General features: G+C 55.6%; 1 protein-coding gene across 2 annotated transcripts; it reads right to left on the bottom strand.

Moving 5' to 3' along the window:
• Positions 1-13,334: 13,334 nt before the first annotated feature.
• GFI1B (growth factor independent 1B transcription repressor) lies at positions 13,335-17,762 on the bottom strand. 2 transcript variants are annotated; one of them, XM_008563737.1, is made up of 6 exons: positions 17,663-17,762; positions 16,869-17,006; positions 16,053-16,315; positions 15,329-15,466; positions 14,081-14,246; positions 13,335-13,513 (listed from the first exon to the last, which is right to left on the bottom strand). In XM_008563737.1, the coding sequence occupies exons 1-6, from the start codon at positions 17,760-17,762 to the stop codon at positions 13,335-13,337; spliced, it is 984 nt and encodes a 327-aa protein (XP_008561959.1). The 2 variants fall into 2 exon arrangements, with proteins under 2 accessions (XP_008561959.1, XP_008561964.1); XM_008563742.1 differs by lacking the exon at positions 15,329-15,466.
• Positions 17,763-19,568: the final 1,806 nt, after the last annotated feature.

Genomic DNA, 19,568 nt, shown 5'->3' with positions numbered 1-19,568 from the left:
CCCCCTCTCCCTGCACCCCCTCCCCCCGCCCGGGGGTCTGGGAAGGGCACAGGGAGGAGGAGGATAAGGAAAGGGAGATGGGAGGGAGAACAGGAGGGAAGCGGGACAGGGAGGAAGAAAGGAGGGGAGGACATGGGGAGGGGCTGGCACTCTGAGACCCCTGCCCCTGCCCCAGACTCCGTCCCTCCTGACCCTGGCAGCCTGCCCAGCGCAGCGAGCTGCCAACCTGCTGCCCAGCTCTGGCGTCTGGGGAGGACGGTGGCCCAGCGCTGGGCCCTAGATTCCTTGGGAAGGGTTTACCCTAGAAGTAAAAAATGCCTTTGGGCAGAAGACCTTCAAAGTTCAGTCAAACCTTGGACAAGTCTGTGCCTCAGTTTCCCCAACCATAAAACAGGGATAAATAGCTTGCTATTTACATGGGAAGTGCTCAGCTAGTGCCAGGCCAGGCCACAGTAAATGCTCCCTACAGATGGGGGGTGTCATGAGGGACGGGCCTTCCAAGCTGATCAGATCCCATCAGATCAGATCGAAGGCTCATCCTCCAAGTGAGTGGTGGGCGCTGTCCTCCAAATGCAGCTCTGGGCTGGGGTCCCTGTCATCCACGCACCAATGGCCCAGGAAGCAGTTTTCAACCAGGTCCACAATCCACACAATCTCAGGGAGGACTGACTGTGGTTCTGAATGCAACCTCGGGGTCCCAGGAAAAGACTAGAAAGCACCCCCCCGACACACACACACAATTCCACCCTATTCCCCAGCCCTAGGCCCTCAGCATGCATTGACCCCTTTGGGTGGGGAGACCGTTCGTTGTTTGCCCATCCATCCATCCATCCGTCCATCCATCCGTCCATTGCAAAGTATTTCTTTACTAGTGCTGGGGAGGCAGGAGAGAACGTGTTCACACAATGACAAAAATAGCTCTTTAATGACAATTCTGATCAGCACCAGAGGGGAGAACTTCTGAGGGCTGTGAGCCTATAACTGGGGAGGGGGCCTTCCTTGTGGGGTGCGCGTGGGTTGGGACTGGAATGAAGAAGTTGGAGAAGTGGTGACCAAGCACAGTGAACATCGTCCCGGAGGCTCAGAGGCAGGCAGAGCCAGGCAGGGGGAAAGAGGGCAGAAGGGCGCTCAGGCACTCACCCCTGGAGAGAAGCGGCTCTTCCTGCAGCCACCCCACAGCCCTGAAGGGGCCTCCCTGCTCCAGCCAGAGCAGGGCTCCCTGGCGCGCTGGCTGTCACCTGTCCTGTCTGTCCGCCTGCACCGTGAGCTGTTTGGGGCTGGGCTTTGGTTCTCAAGCCTTTATTTGGCAGAGACCAAGGCCACAATGTGCCCACTGACTTTATTTTTTAAATATTTTAAAATTCTTTTTTAGTTTTTAAATCTTTTTATAAGTATCAATTTTTTTGTTGTTGCTAAAATTGGCATCACAACATTTACCATTTTAACCACTTTTAAGTGCATAGTTCTGTGACATTAAGGACATTCACATTGTTGTGTAACCATCACCACCAAGCATCTCCAGAATTCTTTCATCTTGTAAAGCTCTGCACCCATTAAAGGCTGACTCTCCGTTCCCCTCCCCCAGCCCCTGGCACCCACCCTTCTACTCTCTGTCTCTGTGAATTTGACTACTCGAGGTATTTCATGTAAGTGGAATCACACAGCATTTTAGCAAATACCTCAACACCTTGGGCCAACTATATACTCAGTGAGCAGTTTGCATGTCACAAAATCCTGGAGCGAAGGGACTGTAGACCTCATCTTGACCAGCTTCCTTTTGTAGGATGGGAAACTGAGGCCCAGAGGAAGAAAGGGATTTCCTCAATGTCACAGGAGCAGTCGGAGGAGCTCCAACTTTGCTCAGAGAATTTAAATATGTGTCATCCCTGGCTGATGCCTAGTGCACACTCTCTGTGACTTGTCCCACCCCAGTCATCCCCGTGGGTTTCTGGAAACGACCTCAGAAAGCCTCCTCAGATAAAGGAGGAGAGTCTTTAGAACCCTGGACAGCCAGACACTTGGCCCAGTACACCAGCCACTGCATGGGCACTTGTCCAGATGCTGGTCATTCCAGCCAGATGCTGGTCCCCAAGCCTAGGAGATGAAGACCAGAGACCGGGGCCACTCCTGCTTGACATGTGCACCTTAACTCCCCAGGACAGCCCTGCCAGTAGGTTTTATTATCACTGTCATTTTACAGCCCAGCAAACAGGGCTGAGTAGAGAAATGATTTGCTCAGGGTGGCAGAGCCCTGCACAAAGCCCCACTTCAAATCCATCATTTTGTCCTCCACTGGTACGGGAAGCCCAGTGGCCTGGCTCCCCCCAGCCTCCTCTCTGTGACCGAAGGGTCTCCTGCAAAAGCTGCTCCCCAGGGACAGTCTCCAAGTCCAGCTTGACCCTAGCCTGGAGAGCCAGGATTATCCCAGAAAGGTCTCCAGGACCAGTACACCGGGGCCTCCCCACATTCTCTCTGCCCCACCCCTCCGAGGCCAGGCCCCTCCACTTCCTCCACGTGGCTGGGCCGCCCAGGGTGCAGCTCAGCCCTGCAGGGGAGCGCGGTTTGCAGGCCGAGTTGGCAGAGGGACACCCGGGGGGTGGAGGGGATTTGCGGGGCACCCTCGCATCGAACTTTCTGAGAAGGCCCCCTCCCTTCTCTTTCTCCCTCCAAGGGGGGAGCCTGTTTCCACGTGGCTGGGCCGCCCAGGGTGCAGCTCAGCCCTGCAGGGGAGCGCGGTTTGCAGGCCAAGTTGGCAGAGGGACACCCGGGGGGTGGAGGGGATTTGCGGGGCACCCTCGCATCAAACTTTCTGAGAAGGCCCCCTCCCTTCTCTTTCTCCCTCCAAGGGGGGAGCCTGTTGGGGGGGTGGGATGGCAACACCCGCCCTTGCCACGGTGCTTCCTCTTTGTGCATGGCCCTCAGCCCCGGGCACCCAACGGCCCGTCTCCCCTGGCCGTACTTCCGCGAGCCCGGGCCTCCCCACCCCGCACCTGCAGCAGCCCCGCTGCTTTAGGTTTATCTGCTGGAGAGGCTTTGAGGGTGGGGAACGGGACCCTTATCTCCCTGCCAGAGGCCTGCCCTACGGTTGGGGCTTTGTAATCTGACATTGTGATTTTTTCACCCTTGTTTTTCCCCCCTGGAGGGAAGATTTGCTGAATCATTTGGGGGAGGTGGTTGGAGGGGGCTGGGGGCGAGGCAGCTGTAGGGCGGTGATAAGTGTGAGGCTGGGCCCAGGGGCGCTGGGGAGCTGGCCAGGAGGAAACCCCGAACCCTGCCGGTTTCCAGCCAAGATTGTAGGCTTCTGAAGCTGAGCCCAGGCATCCTGAACCTTCCAGGGGAGTCCAGAGGGGGGCCAGGCTGCATGTGGCCATAGATGCAGGCCCCGATGGGCGACCTATGTGCCAGATGGGACTGGAAGGCAGGAACAGTGACAGTGGCCTGGGTGACTTCAATTGGCCTCTGAGCCCCCACAGGACAGCTCCTAGGACCCTCTAGGTTGCCCTTGTTTTCCACATTGTCCTCCTGAGGCCCTGAGAGGGGCACTGGCTGGCCCGCAGCCCCTCAGCAGATTGGGAGCGAGCTGGGGGCGGACGGGAGGCCTCCTATCTCCCCCAGGCCTTTGTACCCGCTGTTTTCTTGGCTCAGGGTGGCCCTCCGCACTTTGGACAGATCATATTCTGCTTCTTCCAGGAAAACTTCTCTGACCTCCAGGGCTGGGCTTGGTGACCCCCAGGGTCTCCCAGAGCCCCATGAGCATCTCCTGTCCCAGGTCTTGCCCCACCAGGGCCCAGCCCAGGGTGGACACCCAGCAAATGCTTGTTGTGGTTTTAGGGTTCTCTCCTCGCACCCTGAGAGGAGATATCGTCCATTGAGACTGAAAGCCTAGGACCTGCAGGTGGGAAGAAGTCCCCAGAGGAGGTGGGCTAGCCCCAGGGATGCCCTCTCTGCTGCAGAGCAGACCCAGTGGCTAGGAGAGGTGGGCTCAGCCCCAGGCCCTGCCTTCCCACAGTGTCAGCCTCCACAGCCTGCACTCTCCCTGCAGAGTGGCCTGACCTCCAGGTGCCCAGCCCCCTAGTCTCTCCAGGGACTGAAAACATAGTGGAGACAGGGCATGGCGGTGGGCCACATACAGAGACAGGGATCGTACTGGGCATGGGGGGAGGGCCTTGAGGCCAGGCTGGACTGAGCCTGAGGCTTCCCCAGGACACCTTCCACCCGACTGATTTCTGATTCCCCCCCAAGTCTGGTGGGCAACCGCAGCCCCGGGGAAGAGGGGTGATTGACGCCCCTGAGTCAGCGGCCACATCCCCTGCTGCTCCCAAAAGGGGCTTCTGGGGCAGGAAGAGCTGTCCGCGGTGGTCGCTTTGCTACCTTCCTGCTGCCCAACTGAACTCAGAGATAAGTCCTTGCTAGGCTGAGAGAGGCCTGGGGGCTCAAGCCCTCCCCAGAAATCATGTCGAGTTCCCCATGTGGAGGAAGGGCCCTGACGGCCACGATAACCCCTCTATTTTTAAGAGATCCGGGAGGAAGTTCCAAGTCACCCTTTGCAGAAATAGCTCTGAGCTTCAGCCTGACATCTGTGGCTCCCACTGTCAGCAGGGATGGCTGGGGAGTGGAGCAGGATTCATTTCACCAGATGCAGGGCCCGGTGGGGCCTCAGCCCTGGACTGGGAGGGCCGGGACCCTGGGCCTGTGCTCCAAGGTCAGAATTATGGGCAACGGTAATAACAATATCTTTTATTGTGCATGTAAAGCACACCGCAGCATCGCCTCATGGAAGCGCTGTAATCATGGCACAGATGTGGACAGAGGGGGTAAGCCCCCTGGGGAGACATCTGGAGGAGGGGACGCTGAAGCTGGCCCCGCACAGTTGTGAGAGCTGGAGGAACAGAACCCTTCCAGGTGGAGGGGACGGAAGGAGCAGCTGCGCAGAGTCGATAGGCAATGGCACGCTGTCTGGGACCGACAAAGTTGTTTATTCTCTCTGGCCTCAGTTTCCTCATCAGGAAAATGGGGATGATAACAATGCCTCCCTCGATGAGTTAATTTGTATAAAAGGGTTTGCAACATCATCCGGCACTTCATGAGCTCTCAATAAATATTAGATATGAGGTTATTATCAGCAATGCCAGGCAGAGGTCTGAGCGGTAAAGACGTGTGCAGGGACGCTTTTCCATCTTCCCAGCTTCCAGACCGCGTTCCCCAGGTGTGGACGCCTATTTTCACAGGGCGTGCCGGCCGGCGCACCCACATGTGGCCTGCACTCTCTCTTGCCACCTCCGTCCTGTGTTTCCTAATTGAAGAACTGACGAAAAGGAAATCTTGGGACCCTGGAGCATGCAGGCTGAATCTAGAGATTTCTAAAGACCACAGATGTCATCTTACAGTTGAGAGAAACTGAGGCCCAGAGGGATGTGTCTGACCAAAGTCATCCAGCCAAGCAGGGGCCAGAGTGACATCTTTGGCCCCCCGACTTTCTGTCCAGGGTTCTCCTTCCATGCCTCTTTCTTGCAGGAGGGAACACAGTGCTTCTCGGTAAGGCCTCCCCAGCTACCCACGTACCTTGGTGATCCCCACATCATCGACACCCACGCCGCCTTCCCTGCGTCAGTTTCTCCGGCTTGTTTATTCTCTGCTGCCCCACTGAGCTCCACCACCCTGCCCTCACCACCTGGAATGCTGCCTGGCATGTGGCAGGCGCTCAATAAACATGTGTTGATGAATGAATGATTTCCAGCTCATCAGGGTGGTTTTTGTGCTTCTGTAAGCGTCCCTGGCTGGGCTCTCATCCATGATTCCAGGGCACACACTGTCTGCTCTTCATACACCAGCAGGCCTGGCCTCCCCTCATGCTCTGGGCTGGGCAGAGGTGAGCTGCCTGCAAACCGTTCCTGGCAGGCCAGGGAGCTTGGTGGGGACCCTCTCTCCTCTCCCCCTTAAAAAGAACGAACAGATCACCTCTCTTCCCCTTATAACCCACCAACATTTTTATTGTAGAAACCACTGAAAACCCAGAAAAAGTGTAGAAAAAAGAATAAAAACTTCACCCCCCAAAGATAACCTTGTGGCCACTGGCGCCTGCTGCCCTGACAGGTGGTTTCGCCCGTTGAGAATTGGCTGAGAGTGTGGTTGTTGCCTGGGGCCCGAGAGCGCCTCGACCCACAAGTGACCTTTCCTTGTTGATCACGAAGCACGTGTAGAACCCCCAGGCCGTGGGGAGGGGGCTCTCAGGACAGTGACAAGTGCCAGGCTGGACATGGCAGAGGGGCTCACTGAGTATACCCTGAGTCCGACTCTCTTCCTGGGGAAGAATGCTGGGGAAGTGGTTCAATGACAGGAGACCCCAGAAGCCCTGCCCTCCTGCTCCCACAGGCTTTTCCCCACATGTTCTGGGGTTCCAGGACCTTCCAGAAAAGGGGACGTTTTCTGTAGGCCTTGGAGAAGAGCTGGAAGCACCAGCACTGTTCCCTAACCTGGAGGGCTGTGACTGGGTTTCATGGGGTCTCAGCCTGCACCTGCTGGGCTGACTCCCAGATGCATTTGCACCTGCAGCCAGGATGCCCAGGGCCCCTGAGGAACCTTGGAGCCTCCTCCCGCCTGGCTCTTTTCTGCAGGTGAAATGGTTGGAAGTCGTTCTCTCTCTCTCTCTCTCTCTCTCCCCTCTGTTCCGCCTCTCCCGCTCTCTGGGCCACTAGGCCCCTGATAAGACTTGGATGGCACTATCGGCCCTGGAGCATCCTCCTGCCGGCCCACTGGCCTGCTCCAGCTGACGGTTGGCAGCCGGCGCCGTTTGATAAACTTATCAGGACAAACCTGAGCACGGCCAGGTCAGAACATGCCCTGCCTCAGATTTCCCTGCAGCTGCTTTCCTGCAGCCCCTACCCCCTGAGAACCCCAGGCCCTGCCCAGCTCCAGGCCAGACCCACCCCATCTAGACACCCAGGGAGGTCGTAGAGGGTAGATGCAACCCATGCCAGGAGGGAGAGCTGACTGTCCTGGGAAGAGTCACATGTCCGCTGTCCACTCCACTGGTCCCAAGCCTGGATCCTGCCCCCACTTGGAGGTCCTGTTCAGCTGCCAAGAAGGAGCCAAGTGGGATGCACACTCAGCCTAAATTTATTGGGGACCTATTGGATGCTGAACCCATAGGATGAGACCCAACATCTGCTGGGAGGTGGCTCACGGGCTTAGGGGGTGGGGACGAGTCAGCCAGCACTTGAAAAGCAGAAAAGAACCTGCACCCCCAGGAGCCATGCACCTATGCTATGGGAGCCTGGAGGGGCCAGAAATGTGAGGGAGGGGGCGGAAAGGCAAACCTCCAGGTCGGGAAATTATATTTGAGCTGAGAGAGTCTTTTTTTAATGCCAGCGATAACGTTATCATGCATGCCCATTACAGAAAAATAAAACGTTCATACCAAAAAATAAGAGGAAAAAATACACACAGCCCCCTTCATTCAGTGGCGGGGACTGTTGATAACTGCTCTGTATCCTTGCACACTTCCTGCCACGTGTGGGCATGTGTGTGTGTAATTAACAAAATGGAACCATGGTGTATACTGATTTTTAAACCACTTTTTCACTTAAGATATGAATGGTTTCCTCCGTCAGTATACTATTCTGCAAAATCTATTTTTTTCTTTCATTTTTTCAGTTAAAAAAACCCCAGTCCCTTTTATAGGTAGCACTGAGAGTGACATCCAACCCTCTTTTCCAGCCCCAGAAACAATTGCTATCAACGTTTAGTGGATTTCTTCAGATTTGTCTTTCTAAGCAAGTGCAAACATACAAGCGGTCTTCAAAATGGTCATGGAAAGATTCCTACTATCTTTTAATTCCATTTTCCGAAAACTTTTCCATGTGCCCTTGTGTGCTGTGCTGATTTTACAGACCACATGCTACCATGCCACGTGCGTTTCTCATTCACAACAGCCTCATAAACCGCTTTCCAGGTCATCCTTAGAAAGCACCCTCGCTCCATTTTATAGCCACGTGGACGTCCACTGTGTGATATGCCATCAGCACTTGGCACATCTCCTCTCTTGGGCATTTAGGAGGGTCCCTCTGGGGTAGCCTTCACCCACACCACACTGTGGGGGCCAATACAGGGCAGCAATTAGAGTGAGGGCTTTGAAGTCAGGGGACTGGGGTCACCCAGGGAGGCCAGCTCATGCAAGGGGCAGAGGCTGGGGCTCAATTCTCTAGGTGGTGGGGGTGGGAGGCATCTGGTCTCCAGGGAACTTTCTGAATAGGTCCTGATCTTCTAGATGATACTGAACTCTACTTCCTTCCACTGCCCCACTACCCTTGCCTACATCTGTCCACCCTTCTTCCAGGTCAGCCCAGTCCAGCCAGAGGCAGATGGGGACAGCTGGGGCCAGCTCAGCAGCCCCCCTCCTCACACACACACAAATCCCTGGGCTGACCTCAGGAGACGCACTTTACCAGCGATTTCCATGGGGGGCTCAGTGGGGACCTCCCTGTCTGTCCCTCAAGGGGACTGGTCCTGGAGCTGGCAGGACCTGTCTGCCCAGCTGGGACATGGCCTGCTCTGGGGAGGAGCTTCTGCTGCATCCAGAGGGAATGCAGAATGCAGGGGCTGGGAAGTAGCCTGAAGCTGTCACCATGAACAGGACATTTTATCTGAAAGTAAAAACATTTTTTTAAATGTTTTTGAAAAAAAATGAAAACATTTTAATTCGGTTGTTGCATTCCACTCCCTAATGTGGCCAGGTTTTGTTTTTGTTTTTATTTTTGCGGCTGGCCAGAACTGGGATCCAAACCCATGACCTCGGTGTCATAACACTGTGCTCTAACCAACTGAGCTAACCAGCCACCCCCCGTTTGTTTTAATATTAAAATATTGGTTTTGTTATTTACCATTGAGTAAATTGATATTCTGGGTGGAGTCACCAAAGCCATCCTGAGGTCTCACATGCCCCCATTTACACCACTAACCCTCAGCAGCGGGGCCAGCACCACAGTAAGGGGCCTGGCAGCCCCCACCCCACCCTCTCCACTCAGGTACAACTTCTGAGGCCACCATTTGCACTGTATTCTGTGAAAATGGAGCCCCTGGAGCTGTACAATCCAGTGGCCCTGGTGGAAAGGCCACTAGACTAGGAGTTGGGAAATGTGGCTTCTGTCTGTCATTTGCCACTGTCTGCCATTGTGGCCTTGGGCTAGCGCCTCCCCTCTCTGTGGCAAATGGAAGCAATGCACACTGTCACACTGTGACTCAGGTGGCAGGAATTTCAGGCAAGGTATGAAGGAGCAGGGGCTTGAACTCCTCAAATCACAGATGGCAGGTGGGTGGTGCCCCTACACCTACTGAGTCATGCCTCCCACTGTGTTCCAGTGTGATGTGTGCAGCCTCTGCATCCTGAAGGACACAACACCCACAGGGACCTCTGCTTCCACTGGCGTGGGCTGGCGCCAACCTGCAAGCCTTCTCCAGGGGCTGCCTTGTCCTCTGGGGGCTGCCAGCTCTGCACGTGAAGCCCACGCCACAGCAGCCCTGGGGTCCTGGCAGCCCAGAAGGGTGGTGAAGGGGCAGCACATCGCTGTCCAGCTTGGGGCAGCAGAGCAGGGAATGATCTGAGCAGACCCCAACCCCTGGCCACCGCCTACCCCAGGGCTGGGGGCATCCCAAGCCAGACCTTTCCAGCCAGTGCTGAATTATCCCCTGGAAGCAGGGCTTCCCCTCCTACCTTCCCACACACCTGCCGGCTTTCTCTGCAATATGCAAATAAGGTCCCAGCCCCCGCTGCTCTGAGGCTGCTGTGGCCCACCCCAGCCCCACCCCATCCAGTGGAGGAGCCAGAACAACTAAACCCAATCTCACCAACCGCAGCTGATGAAGGAGAGACATTGTCTGGGTCCCCTTACAGCTCAGTTTCTCTTCCCACCCCCCCGGCCCCAATGCAGAAGTGGCTGAAATCCTGACATTGGTTTGGTTTTGTTTAGCAAACAAGGAACATGCAAAGCAGCTCCTGATCCGTGTGTGTGTGTGTGTGTGTGTGTGTGTGTGCACGCCCCCACGCCCAGCACCCAATTTACACGTTCCCCTGATCTGGCAGATGCAGGGAAAGGCCCCTCACCAGGGGCCACTTCAGGCCTGGCCCTGGAAGTGTGGCTCTGGGCAAGTCACATCCCATGTCTGGGCTTCACTGTCCCCATGGACAGGAAGAGGGATGGGAGCAGGTGGCCTCTCTCATGGCAGCTCTGCTGCTCTGGCCACTAGAATCCCTCCTCCCGTGACTTCCAGAGACTGGCCCTGCAGGCCACCAACAGGGAGGCTGCTGAGGCCAGACCACCCTCCTGTGCAAATCACCAGCCCACCCTGCACACCTGAGAGGTTTCTTTAGGGGAATTCTGGCTTGTAAACAGGAAGAGCCTCCAGACTAGTGTATTGTCAGGGTCCTGCCCAGTCAAACCCAAGCCTGGGGAGGGGGCAGGATTTGCCATTCCCCATGGGGGCTTTAGACCCCCAAACCCTGGAGTCTCACAGCAGAGGAGAGAACTAAAGGAAACACCTACAGGTCTCAGTGGGCGTAAGGGTGAACGGAGGCTCTGAGAAGAAGACAGCAAAACTTGGATCAGGTCCTGATCCCAACTCTGACTTGATTGCTGTGTGACCTTGGGCAAGTCTACTGACATTTCTCTTTTTCTGATTTCCAAATCAAATGTTAGGAAATAACGAATACCCAAATCCTCCTCTTGGAGATGGACGTGTGCATTTTATATATTATCTACTCTAAGAAGCCGTGCAGCGAAGGATTCCACTTAACTTTAACTTAGAGTTTCCCAAGGTTATTTGATCCATGTGCCCTATGTCCCTTTAAAGCATACTACCCTCTTCAGGCCTGTGGAGCTCTGGGGAACCCTGGAACTGGCCTGTGGCATGTCCAGCCACCTCTGTGGTCCTCTGTGACTGCAAATCTGGAGGACTGATTTGCAGGAGGGACCAGACGACTCGTGCAAACAGCTCCTAGTTCACCATATTTGAGCTGTCTGCAGCTGATGGGGATGGGACATGTCACCCTTTGTCATTCCACCACAGTTTGAGCCTCGCAAAGTTGCCATGTGCTCAAACACACTTTAAACAAGTTGGTTCATGAACCCAAGGTTCCATCTCATTATAAAGAGGAATCATCCCGATGACAACAATGGAATAGCTTTTGAAAATATCCTTCTTTCTCTGGGAAAGGGTGGGCACTATTGTCTATGTTCCCTACAGCTGACCCCTCTGAGCCTCAGTTGCCCCATCAGTAAAGTGGGATAATATCACCTCCCTTACAGAGGGTTGTGCGGATTAGAGACAATGTATGGAAACGCTTGGCCCATCCCAGCACCTGCAGGTGATTCATTCACATTTGTCCTTTGCTGCGGGCCGGGCACACTTGTGCTGGGGGCTTGAGCTCAGAGAGAATACCTTCTTTGTGCGGATTAGAGACAATGTATGGAAACGCTTGGCCCATCCCAGCACCTGCAGGTGATTCGTTCACATTTGTCAATTGCTGCGGGCCGGGCACACTTGTGCTGGGGGCTTGAGCTCAGAGAGAATACCTTCCACAGAGGGGAAAGTTATCCACGTATGACTGCCATTTCACGTTCAATGGCTCCTGAGCTGTAAGCAAGAGCCCAAGTTGCCTGGTGTCAGAGGAGGAGATGAACTTCTGGCTGGAAGGACCAAGGGAGGCTTCATGGAGGTGATGGCATTTGAGGGGCTTCGTATGATGGGCAGGACTTCAAAAGGGGGTTTACAACTTGGCAGAATTTACCATGTGCTGTTTTACATGGATGGTCTCAGGGAATCCAGGCATTTGAGGGGCTTCGTATGATGGGCAGGACTTCAAAAGGGGGTTTACAACTTGGCAGAACTTACCATGTGCTGTTTTACATGGATGGTCTCAGGGAATCCGTGAAGGGGAGTTTTATGTTTACCATTTTACAGAGGAGGAAGCTGAGCCCCAGAGAGGTTAAGGGACTCACCTGAAGTCACACAGCTAGTAAGGTGGCAGCACCAGGCTTAACTCAATCACACCTGCAGAGTCCCTATTGCCATGTAAGGGAACACTCGCAGGTTCCAGTGTTTAGGATGTGGGTGTCATCTTCGGGGGCCATTATTCAGCCCACCACAGTGATTGCCTGAAGGACGTTGAGATGGGAGCTATCCTGGATTGCCCAGTTGGGCCCAATATAATCCCTCTTTATAAGAGGGAGGAAAGAAGGTCAAAGGGATGACAGAAGCAGAGTGATGCGCTTGGAGACGGAGGAGGGGCCGTGAGCCGAGGAGCACAGCCCCTAGAAGCTGGAGAAGACGAGGAACAGACTGGCCCGGAGCCTCCAGAAGGACGGCAGCCCTGCCAACACCTTGATTTTAGCCCATAAGACTCATTTTGGGTTTCTGGCATCCAGAATGGTGAGAGAATAATGTGAATTAATGAATTTGTGTTGTTTTAAGCCACTCGTTTTGTAGCAATTTGTTACAGCAGCTGCAGGAGGCTGACGCAGCCCCACGGCTCTGCCTGTGTCCTTCCCCGAGGTCTCGCGGCACAGGTCTCACTCATGTCACAGCACTGACCAGGCTGGTCTGTGCACAGCTCCCTGGCTGTCCGAGTCCACCGCAGCTCGCTGTGCTTTTGAAGCTCCCCACCATGCCTCCCCAAAGCCTCATGCAGTACCTTGGACCCAGTAGGCACTTAATAAATGCTGGTCACATGTAAACCAATCTCTGTCTTTATTTTTATTTTCAGCAATTGAGAGGAACAGAATTTCGACAGCAGTAACTGCTGGTTTCTCGGCCCCATGACCTGATCGTAGAACTGGAATCCCAGTGGCCAGCGGAGTGCTGGCCAGAGGTGGGGCAGCCAGCACATGTGGCTGAAGCATGGGGTGGCAGCTCAGGAGGCAGCTCTGACTACCTGTGGCAGCCAGAAAGGCCCACACGACTAGAATCCAGGGTGACCAGATCCCAGCCAGGTGGGCAGCCGGCAGGAGGAGGATGTTTCTGTGGGTCCCAGCTCTGGTCTATTCTTACCACCTCTGTCCACCTGGGGGCATTCTAGCTTTCTGGGCCCTGCAAGGGGAAGGCACCTGGGCACACCTGTAGACAACTGCAGCTCAGGAAGACCCAGAGCAGCTCCCACACTTTGCTGCAGGAGAAAACGTTGATCCAGAAAAGGAAAGTGACTTGCCTGAGGTCACACAGCAAATTCATAAGACTCCTGTCCAGTGCTACCTCCAGGAGACTGGGGATCCGGGCTCGTGGGGCTAGACTCCAGGTGATGGGGCCTCAGGGCAGACTGGCTAGGAGCCGGAGCAGGTGAAGCCTCACTTGAGACTGTGCTGGCTCTCCCGGTGCCGCCGCAAGTCCACCTTGCGCTGGAAGCCCTTGGTGCACAGCTCACAGCTGAAGGGCTTGAAGCCTGTGTGCTTGCGGCTGTGGGTGATGAGGTTGGAGCTCTGGCTGAAGGCCTTCCCACACACCTGGCACTTGTGGGGCTTCTCACCTGTGGGTGGGGTGGGCAGCACAGCAAGGGTGTGGTCAGGGCATCCTCACCAGGCCTGCCGTCCCCACCCTGGCCCACACTCGTTCTCCAAAACTTTACGATGCTTTATCTCATGACCAGCTCACATTCACTTTAGAAAGTAATCGGAAAAGAGAGACAGGTGTAGACAGAACCCAGATCCCCCTCACCCCTCACTGGATGGTGTGCTGGTCAGGGCAGGGACCAGGTCCATCTCATTTATATGTGCATCCCAGAACCCGGCACGGGGCTTGGCACCAAAGAAGCCCTCGGTTAACAGGGAAGAGCGTGTGAATGAGCAATCCACCTGTTAGTCTTCCATCTACTGTTTCCTTCCAGTGTTAGTGACTTAGGCAACACAGGAGGCCAGCCCTTCTCTAGCACACGGCCTTCCTGTTTGTCACTAGATCCCATCCCCTCCTAAATCCGGGGGTCTTTGATGCATCTCACAGTGGGGATGTCCTGAGGCCCGGTGGGCGGCCTGGGCGGCCCCCAGTCCCCCTAGCTCTGGGGGACACAGGCTGGGTGAGGGGCCGGTGGCTCACTCACCAGTGTGGATGTACGTGTGCTTCTTCATGTCTGACTTCTGGTGGAAGCGCTTGCCGCAGAACTGGCAGGGGTAGGGCCGCGTGTCCGAGTGGATGAGCAGGTGGGTGGACAGGGTGGACGAGCGCTTGAAGGCTTTGCCACACATCCGGCACTCAAAGCTGCGCTCCTGCCGGAGGAAACGAGGCCCCGGGGGGTCAGGCGCAGGCGGGGACTCGCGACCTGGGACTGCCAAGCTGGGTGCAGGACTGGACCTGGCTGGGATCCCCTGAGGAACAGGACACTCCGTTGGGGTGGCCTCGAGGACCTAGGGACCCCATTCCTGCCGTCCAGGTGGGACTGAGGATTGGAGCCTGACCAGACACCTGTGGGATTTTTCTTTGTAACCTCCACAGTACCCCACTTAAAATAAGCCTCCATAAATGTTTGTTGATCGACTGATGGATCGAGGTTTCATGGCCATCAACCCAGAGCGGGCTCCTTGAGGCAGGGGTGGTTATAGGATGCACAGTGGTTTAGTTAAGAGTCTGGATTATTGAGGCCCAAATTTGGCTTCTGCCTCTTAGTAGCCATATGATTTTAGGCAAGTCATTTAACCTCCCTGAGACTCAGTTTCCTCATCTGTACATTGGAACAGCAACAGGAACGACATCCAAGGGTCACTGGGAGGATTGGAGGTAGAGAGCTGAGCCAGCACCTGGCACGTGGCATGTGCTCCCAAATGGAAGCTCTCGTGGTCATTCTTGCATTTCCCACCTGATCCTTCACATTTTTACCCAGGTGTTAGTGACCCATGTCAATTTCAGGTGCTGTCCCTGGAATGGAACACTAAGGAAGGGATCCCCGCCTCAGGCAGGGTCGAGTGGGATAAGATGAACATTTAAGCCCAACTCCAAGATTCCAAGAGTTGAGGGTCTCACGGCTGAGGACACCCGCCCTGATCATCCCGGGGCGAGATTGTTTCTGAGGCTCTCAGACATATCGCTGCCCCCGAAATCCCCCCCACAGGGCAAAATCCTCTTCCAATTGCACACGAAACCAACTCAGTCGATCAGAGACTGAAGTGTAAGGGCAGGTGTTGGAGACACAGACCAGGGTGGTAGGGACACTCTACCTCATCAATGAATGGTGATAAAGACCTGTATCACCGTCAGGGGCAGGAGGGAGAGACCCATCCCAGCCCCCAGGCTCCCCAAGGGAAGCACAGAGCAGGAGTGGGAGCTGGGGTCCTGCTCTTGGCTAGCTGCCCACCTGGGAGTGGACGTGTGTGTGCTGCTCCAGGCTGACGGCGTGGCCGAAGGTTTTGCCGCAGACATCACAGGCGAAGGGCCGAGTCCCGCTGTGGGAGCGTCGGACATGCACTTCGAGCCCATGTGGAGTGGAGAACACCTGGGGCAGGGGCAGAGCATGAGGCCGTGGAGGCTGCAGGGAGGGAGACAGGCCTGGGGTCCCACGGCCAGCTCCAAGGATGGGCAAACAGAGAAGGAGCCCTGGATTGCCAGTTCTGCTACTCATGTGCTGTGTGTCCTGGGGAGGTCCCTTTCCCTCTGTGTGGCTCAGTTTCCTGTCTATAAAATGGGAGCTGGGAGAGGGGATGTGGAAGGCCCGTCCTTGCCCCATCTAGAGGCTCAATAGCTTAGCAGTTAAGAGCCAGGAGTTGCAGCACCAAGCCAGGTTTGAATTCTGGTTCTGATATCTCTGCTTGCCATGTGACCTTGGGCAAGTGACAGCCTCTGTGAGCCTTAGCTCTTCCTCTGCCTTCTGGGACTCATGCATGCCATGTGCCTCGCACAGGGCTGGGCACACAGTCAGGGCTCAATGAATGGTGATGAAGATGAAATTCTGGATCCTTGATCCCACCCAGATCCCCAGATGCACAGTGCAGGGAACACCAGCTGGAATACCCGTAGCTGCCAGCGTGCTGGAGAGGGGAGGCCGCACAGGGCCCACGTGCCACCCGCACCCCACTGCCCACCTTGCTGCACTTGACGCAGTGGTATGCGTCCATGCCTGGGGAGTAGTGGAGGCTGAAGTCCAAGGGGGGCTCGGTGCTGGGCACCAGAGGGCTGCCATACAGGCTGACGGAGCGCTCCAGGAAGGCGGACTGCATGGTGGAGGGGGCCTGATGGTAGCTGTGGCTGTAGGATGAGGCCAGGGTGTCCCAGGAGAAGCTGGGCTTGTAGAATGGGGGTGAGTCGGATTCACCATATTGGGGTCGGGACATCACAATGGGGCCCTCTGTGGAGATAGGGACACATGCCTGGTGACTCATTTAAAAGTAGGGGCACGCACTTCCCACCACCCTCCACCACCCATCGCCACCTGAGTAACCTCATGCTGAGGGTTTACTGCTACAGAGCATCTGTGTCCTCACTGCGGCTCCTCGGCTTTTTGAGCCAGAAGCACGACACATGCCTGGTGACTCATTTAAAAGTAGGGGCACGCACTTCCCACCACCCTCCACCACCTGAGTAACCTCATGCTGAAGGTTTACTGCTACAGAGCATCTGTGTCCTCACTGTGGCTCCTCGGCTTTTTGAGCCAGAAGCACCCCCCCCGTCACCCCAGAGTGCCCACCTCACCCACTGCATGGACCTGCCCAGCTGCTTCTCTGGCCAGAAGCCCTCATCGGGAGCAAGCTCCCCGAACAGGAGGGTCCGAGCAGAAGCCAAAGGACCTTGTCAGTCCTTCCTGACTCCACAACCCCAAAGGGGCCCTGCTCCAGGAGCCCATTCACGCCCCCCTCCCCTTGGCACTCGCTGGGGAGCAGCTGGGGTTCCCGGCTGGGTACTTGGTGCTGAGGTCATCCTGCTCAAGCTCTGGTCCGGCTCCAACTCTGGCTCCCGCTTGAGATCTGTCCAGTCCAGGCACTGGTTTGGGAACAACGTGCTGAGGACAGGGCTGTTGCTCGGGACCTGGTCCCTGGCCACTGCAGGGAAACAAGACCATCAGAGTCACCAGCTACAGCTTCTGGGAAGCCTGGAGGGAGCGAGGGAGGGTACTCCCTTCCAGGAGGAGGGGGCCCAGGGAAAGACCCACTCACCGCTGCTTCTGGCTGCCCACACTCAAGGTATCTGACCAGGATGGGTGGGATGAGGAGGCCAGAAGGAGACTCCTGGGGAGAACTCTTGGGCCAGTCTGGGGTTTTCTGAGCACCCCGACTCCTGCCCCAGCTTGGACCTCCTATTAGGCCCCACATGTCAGTAACAGCACCAGCTCCAATTCTGATGCTGTCATCACCCCAAGGGGTCAGAAGAGATGAGAGTATCATTCATTCACTCTCTCCTTTCATTCATTCACTTATTCACTCAACCAACATTTACTGAGCTCCTGCTTCCAGACTTGTTAATTTCAGTTTTTTCACATGTGCATTGTTGCAATTGATTTTTGCAGTTGATCTTTTTTTTTTTGGCAGCTGGCCAGAGGGAGATCTGAACCCTTGACCTTGGTGTTACAAGGCTGTGCTCTAACCAGCTGAGCCAACCGGCCAGACCTTCCTGCTTCCAGAGTTCGATGCCATTTCATCCCCATTACACAGGGCAGAGCCACGGGTACAGCAGGAGGCCAGCCTGGGCTCTGACTCACCAGGCGCGAAGGCAGGAGGCCAGACCACGTCGTGCTCTTGCACGCAGGGCTGGTGGTAGGTGTGAGCTTTCTTGCTCTTCACCAGGAAGGAGCGTGGCATTTTCAGCGTGTGTCCCACACCTACAAGGTAAGAGGGGTGGGAACGGTTAGCAGGGATAAGAGGACAATATCCCCCCATATTTTAGAACCTCCTCCTGAGATCACACAACAACTGTACTGGGTCGAATAATGTCCCCCCAAAGTTCACATCCACCTGGAAACTGGATGTGACCTTATCAGAAACAGAGTTCTGCACATGGATTCAATTTATGATGAGGTCATAGTGGTTTAGGGTGGGATCTAAATCTGTATGACTAGTGTCATATTAGAAGAGAGAAATTCAAACATGGAGACGTAGGCACACACAGAGGGGACACCACGAGATAACAGAAGCGGAGACTGCAGTGATGCTTCTATGAGTCACAAATACCAAGGATGGTGGCAGCCACCAGCAGCTGTAAGAGAGGCATGAAACAGACACTCCCCGGAGACTCCAGAAGGAACCAACCCCGCTGACACCTTGATTTTGGATTTCTAGGCCCCAGAACGGTTAGAGAATAAATTTCTGTTGTTTTTAAGCCACCCAGTTTGTGGTACTTTTTTATTTATTTATTTATTTTTTAAAAGATGACCGGTAAGGGGATCTTAACCCTTGACTTGGTGTTGTCAGCACCACGCTCAGCCAGTGAGCAAACCGGCCATCCCCATATGGGATCCGAACCCGGGGCCTTGGTGTTATCAGCACCACACTCTACCGAGTGAGCCACGGGCCAGCCCCAGTTTGTGGTACTTTTTAATGGCAGCTACAAATCCTAAACTCCCTCACTCCTCCCTTGCCAGAAAACCAGTACATTTAGCCTCTAGAAAGTCCCAGGGTCCACCCACTCCCACTGGCATCTCCAGAGCTGCACAGGAGCAGAGGAGGAAAGAGCAGAGGTCTCCTCGTGTCAAATACTGTGGACCCCACTTCTAGAAAGCTGACTTGAGTCTTGGTGGGACCCACCTTCAGAGGCCATCGAAAGAGGCAGTCTGAGCTTCGGTTTTGGAATCAGAAGCTTGGCTCACCTCCTGTACAATTTGGGGCAAACACTTAACCTCTCTGGGCCTATTTCCTTTCCTATAAGGTGGGACGCCCAGGCTTGCAGGACTGACGAGTGCATCATCCGTGCTGAGTGCCTATCGCTGAAGAGGGGGGTCTGGCTGTGGGGCTGCAGCAAGTGGGGGGAGGGGGACACCTCAATTGCAAGCTGAGAGCTGCTGCAGCCAGAGCAGGGCTGTGCCTTGTCCACAGCCCCAACCGAGAGTCTGGTCCCCAGGGAGGGAGGCGCTGTCTCTCTCTGAGGAGGGGGGAGCTCAGGCCCAAGAGGACCCCACACTCCACCACACCCGGAGGCTTGAGGTTTCACTGTGGATACAGAAAAAGAGGCAGGTGTCCACCAACCCCAGGTGCGGAGGAGTGGGCCGCCCAGCCCAGCACTGTCAGTGACCCCACGGGCCAGGGATGTGGGGGAGGAATCTGAGGACCAAATTGGCCAAGGGACCTGCCCTTGGTCCCAGGTGGGTGTGGGGAGTGGCAGCGCTGGACCATCCTGAGCGCCCCAGAGCTCCTTGCTTCCCTGCAGAGCCCTCCGGGGCAGAGCGTGTCTCCTGGCCCCCATAATAGTTCACATCCCCACATCCCTGAAGGCTCTAGCGTGACAGAGAGCATCTTCCATGCCTCCATGCTCCCTAACCCCCATGCTTTGCCCCCCTGTACTCAGGCAATGCCCATCCCATTCCTGAGACCTCAGAGGAGTCCCCCACCCAACCCCCTCCACCTCCCACCCTCTGGCCAGCTTCCATGCAGAGCCGCGGGAGCGATAGGGCC

The sequence above is a fragment of the Galeopterus variegatus genome, unplaced genomic scaffold, assembly GCF_000696425.1.
Source record: "Galeopterus variegatus unplaced genomic scaffold, G_variegatus-3.0.2 Scaffold176, whole genome shotgun sequence".
Lineage (NCBI taxonomy): Eukaryota > Metazoa > Chordata > Mammalia > Dermoptera > Cynocephalidae > Galeopterus > Galeopterus variegatus.
The sequence above is the reverse complement of the archived record's forward strand: the minus strand, read 5'-3'. Positions and strand labels throughout refer to the sequence as shown.

What these genes read in the sequence shown, in the direction of transcription:
- GFI1B (XM_008563737.1), bottom strand. Translation starts at nt 17,762, where the DNA reads ATGCCACGCTCCTTCCTGGTGAAGAGCAAGAAAGCTCACACCTACCAC. An exon ending in ACACACACGTCCACTCCCAG is followed by an intron (nt 14,247 to 15,328) that starts GTGGGCAGCTAG and finishes TTCCTCCGGCAG; the next exon opens with GAGCGCAGCTTTGAGTGCCG. An exon ending in GCACACGTACATCCACACTG is followed by an intron (nt 13,514 to 14,080) that starts GTGAGTGAGCCA and finishes CCCCACCCACAG; the next exon opens with GTGAGAAGCCCCACAAGTGC.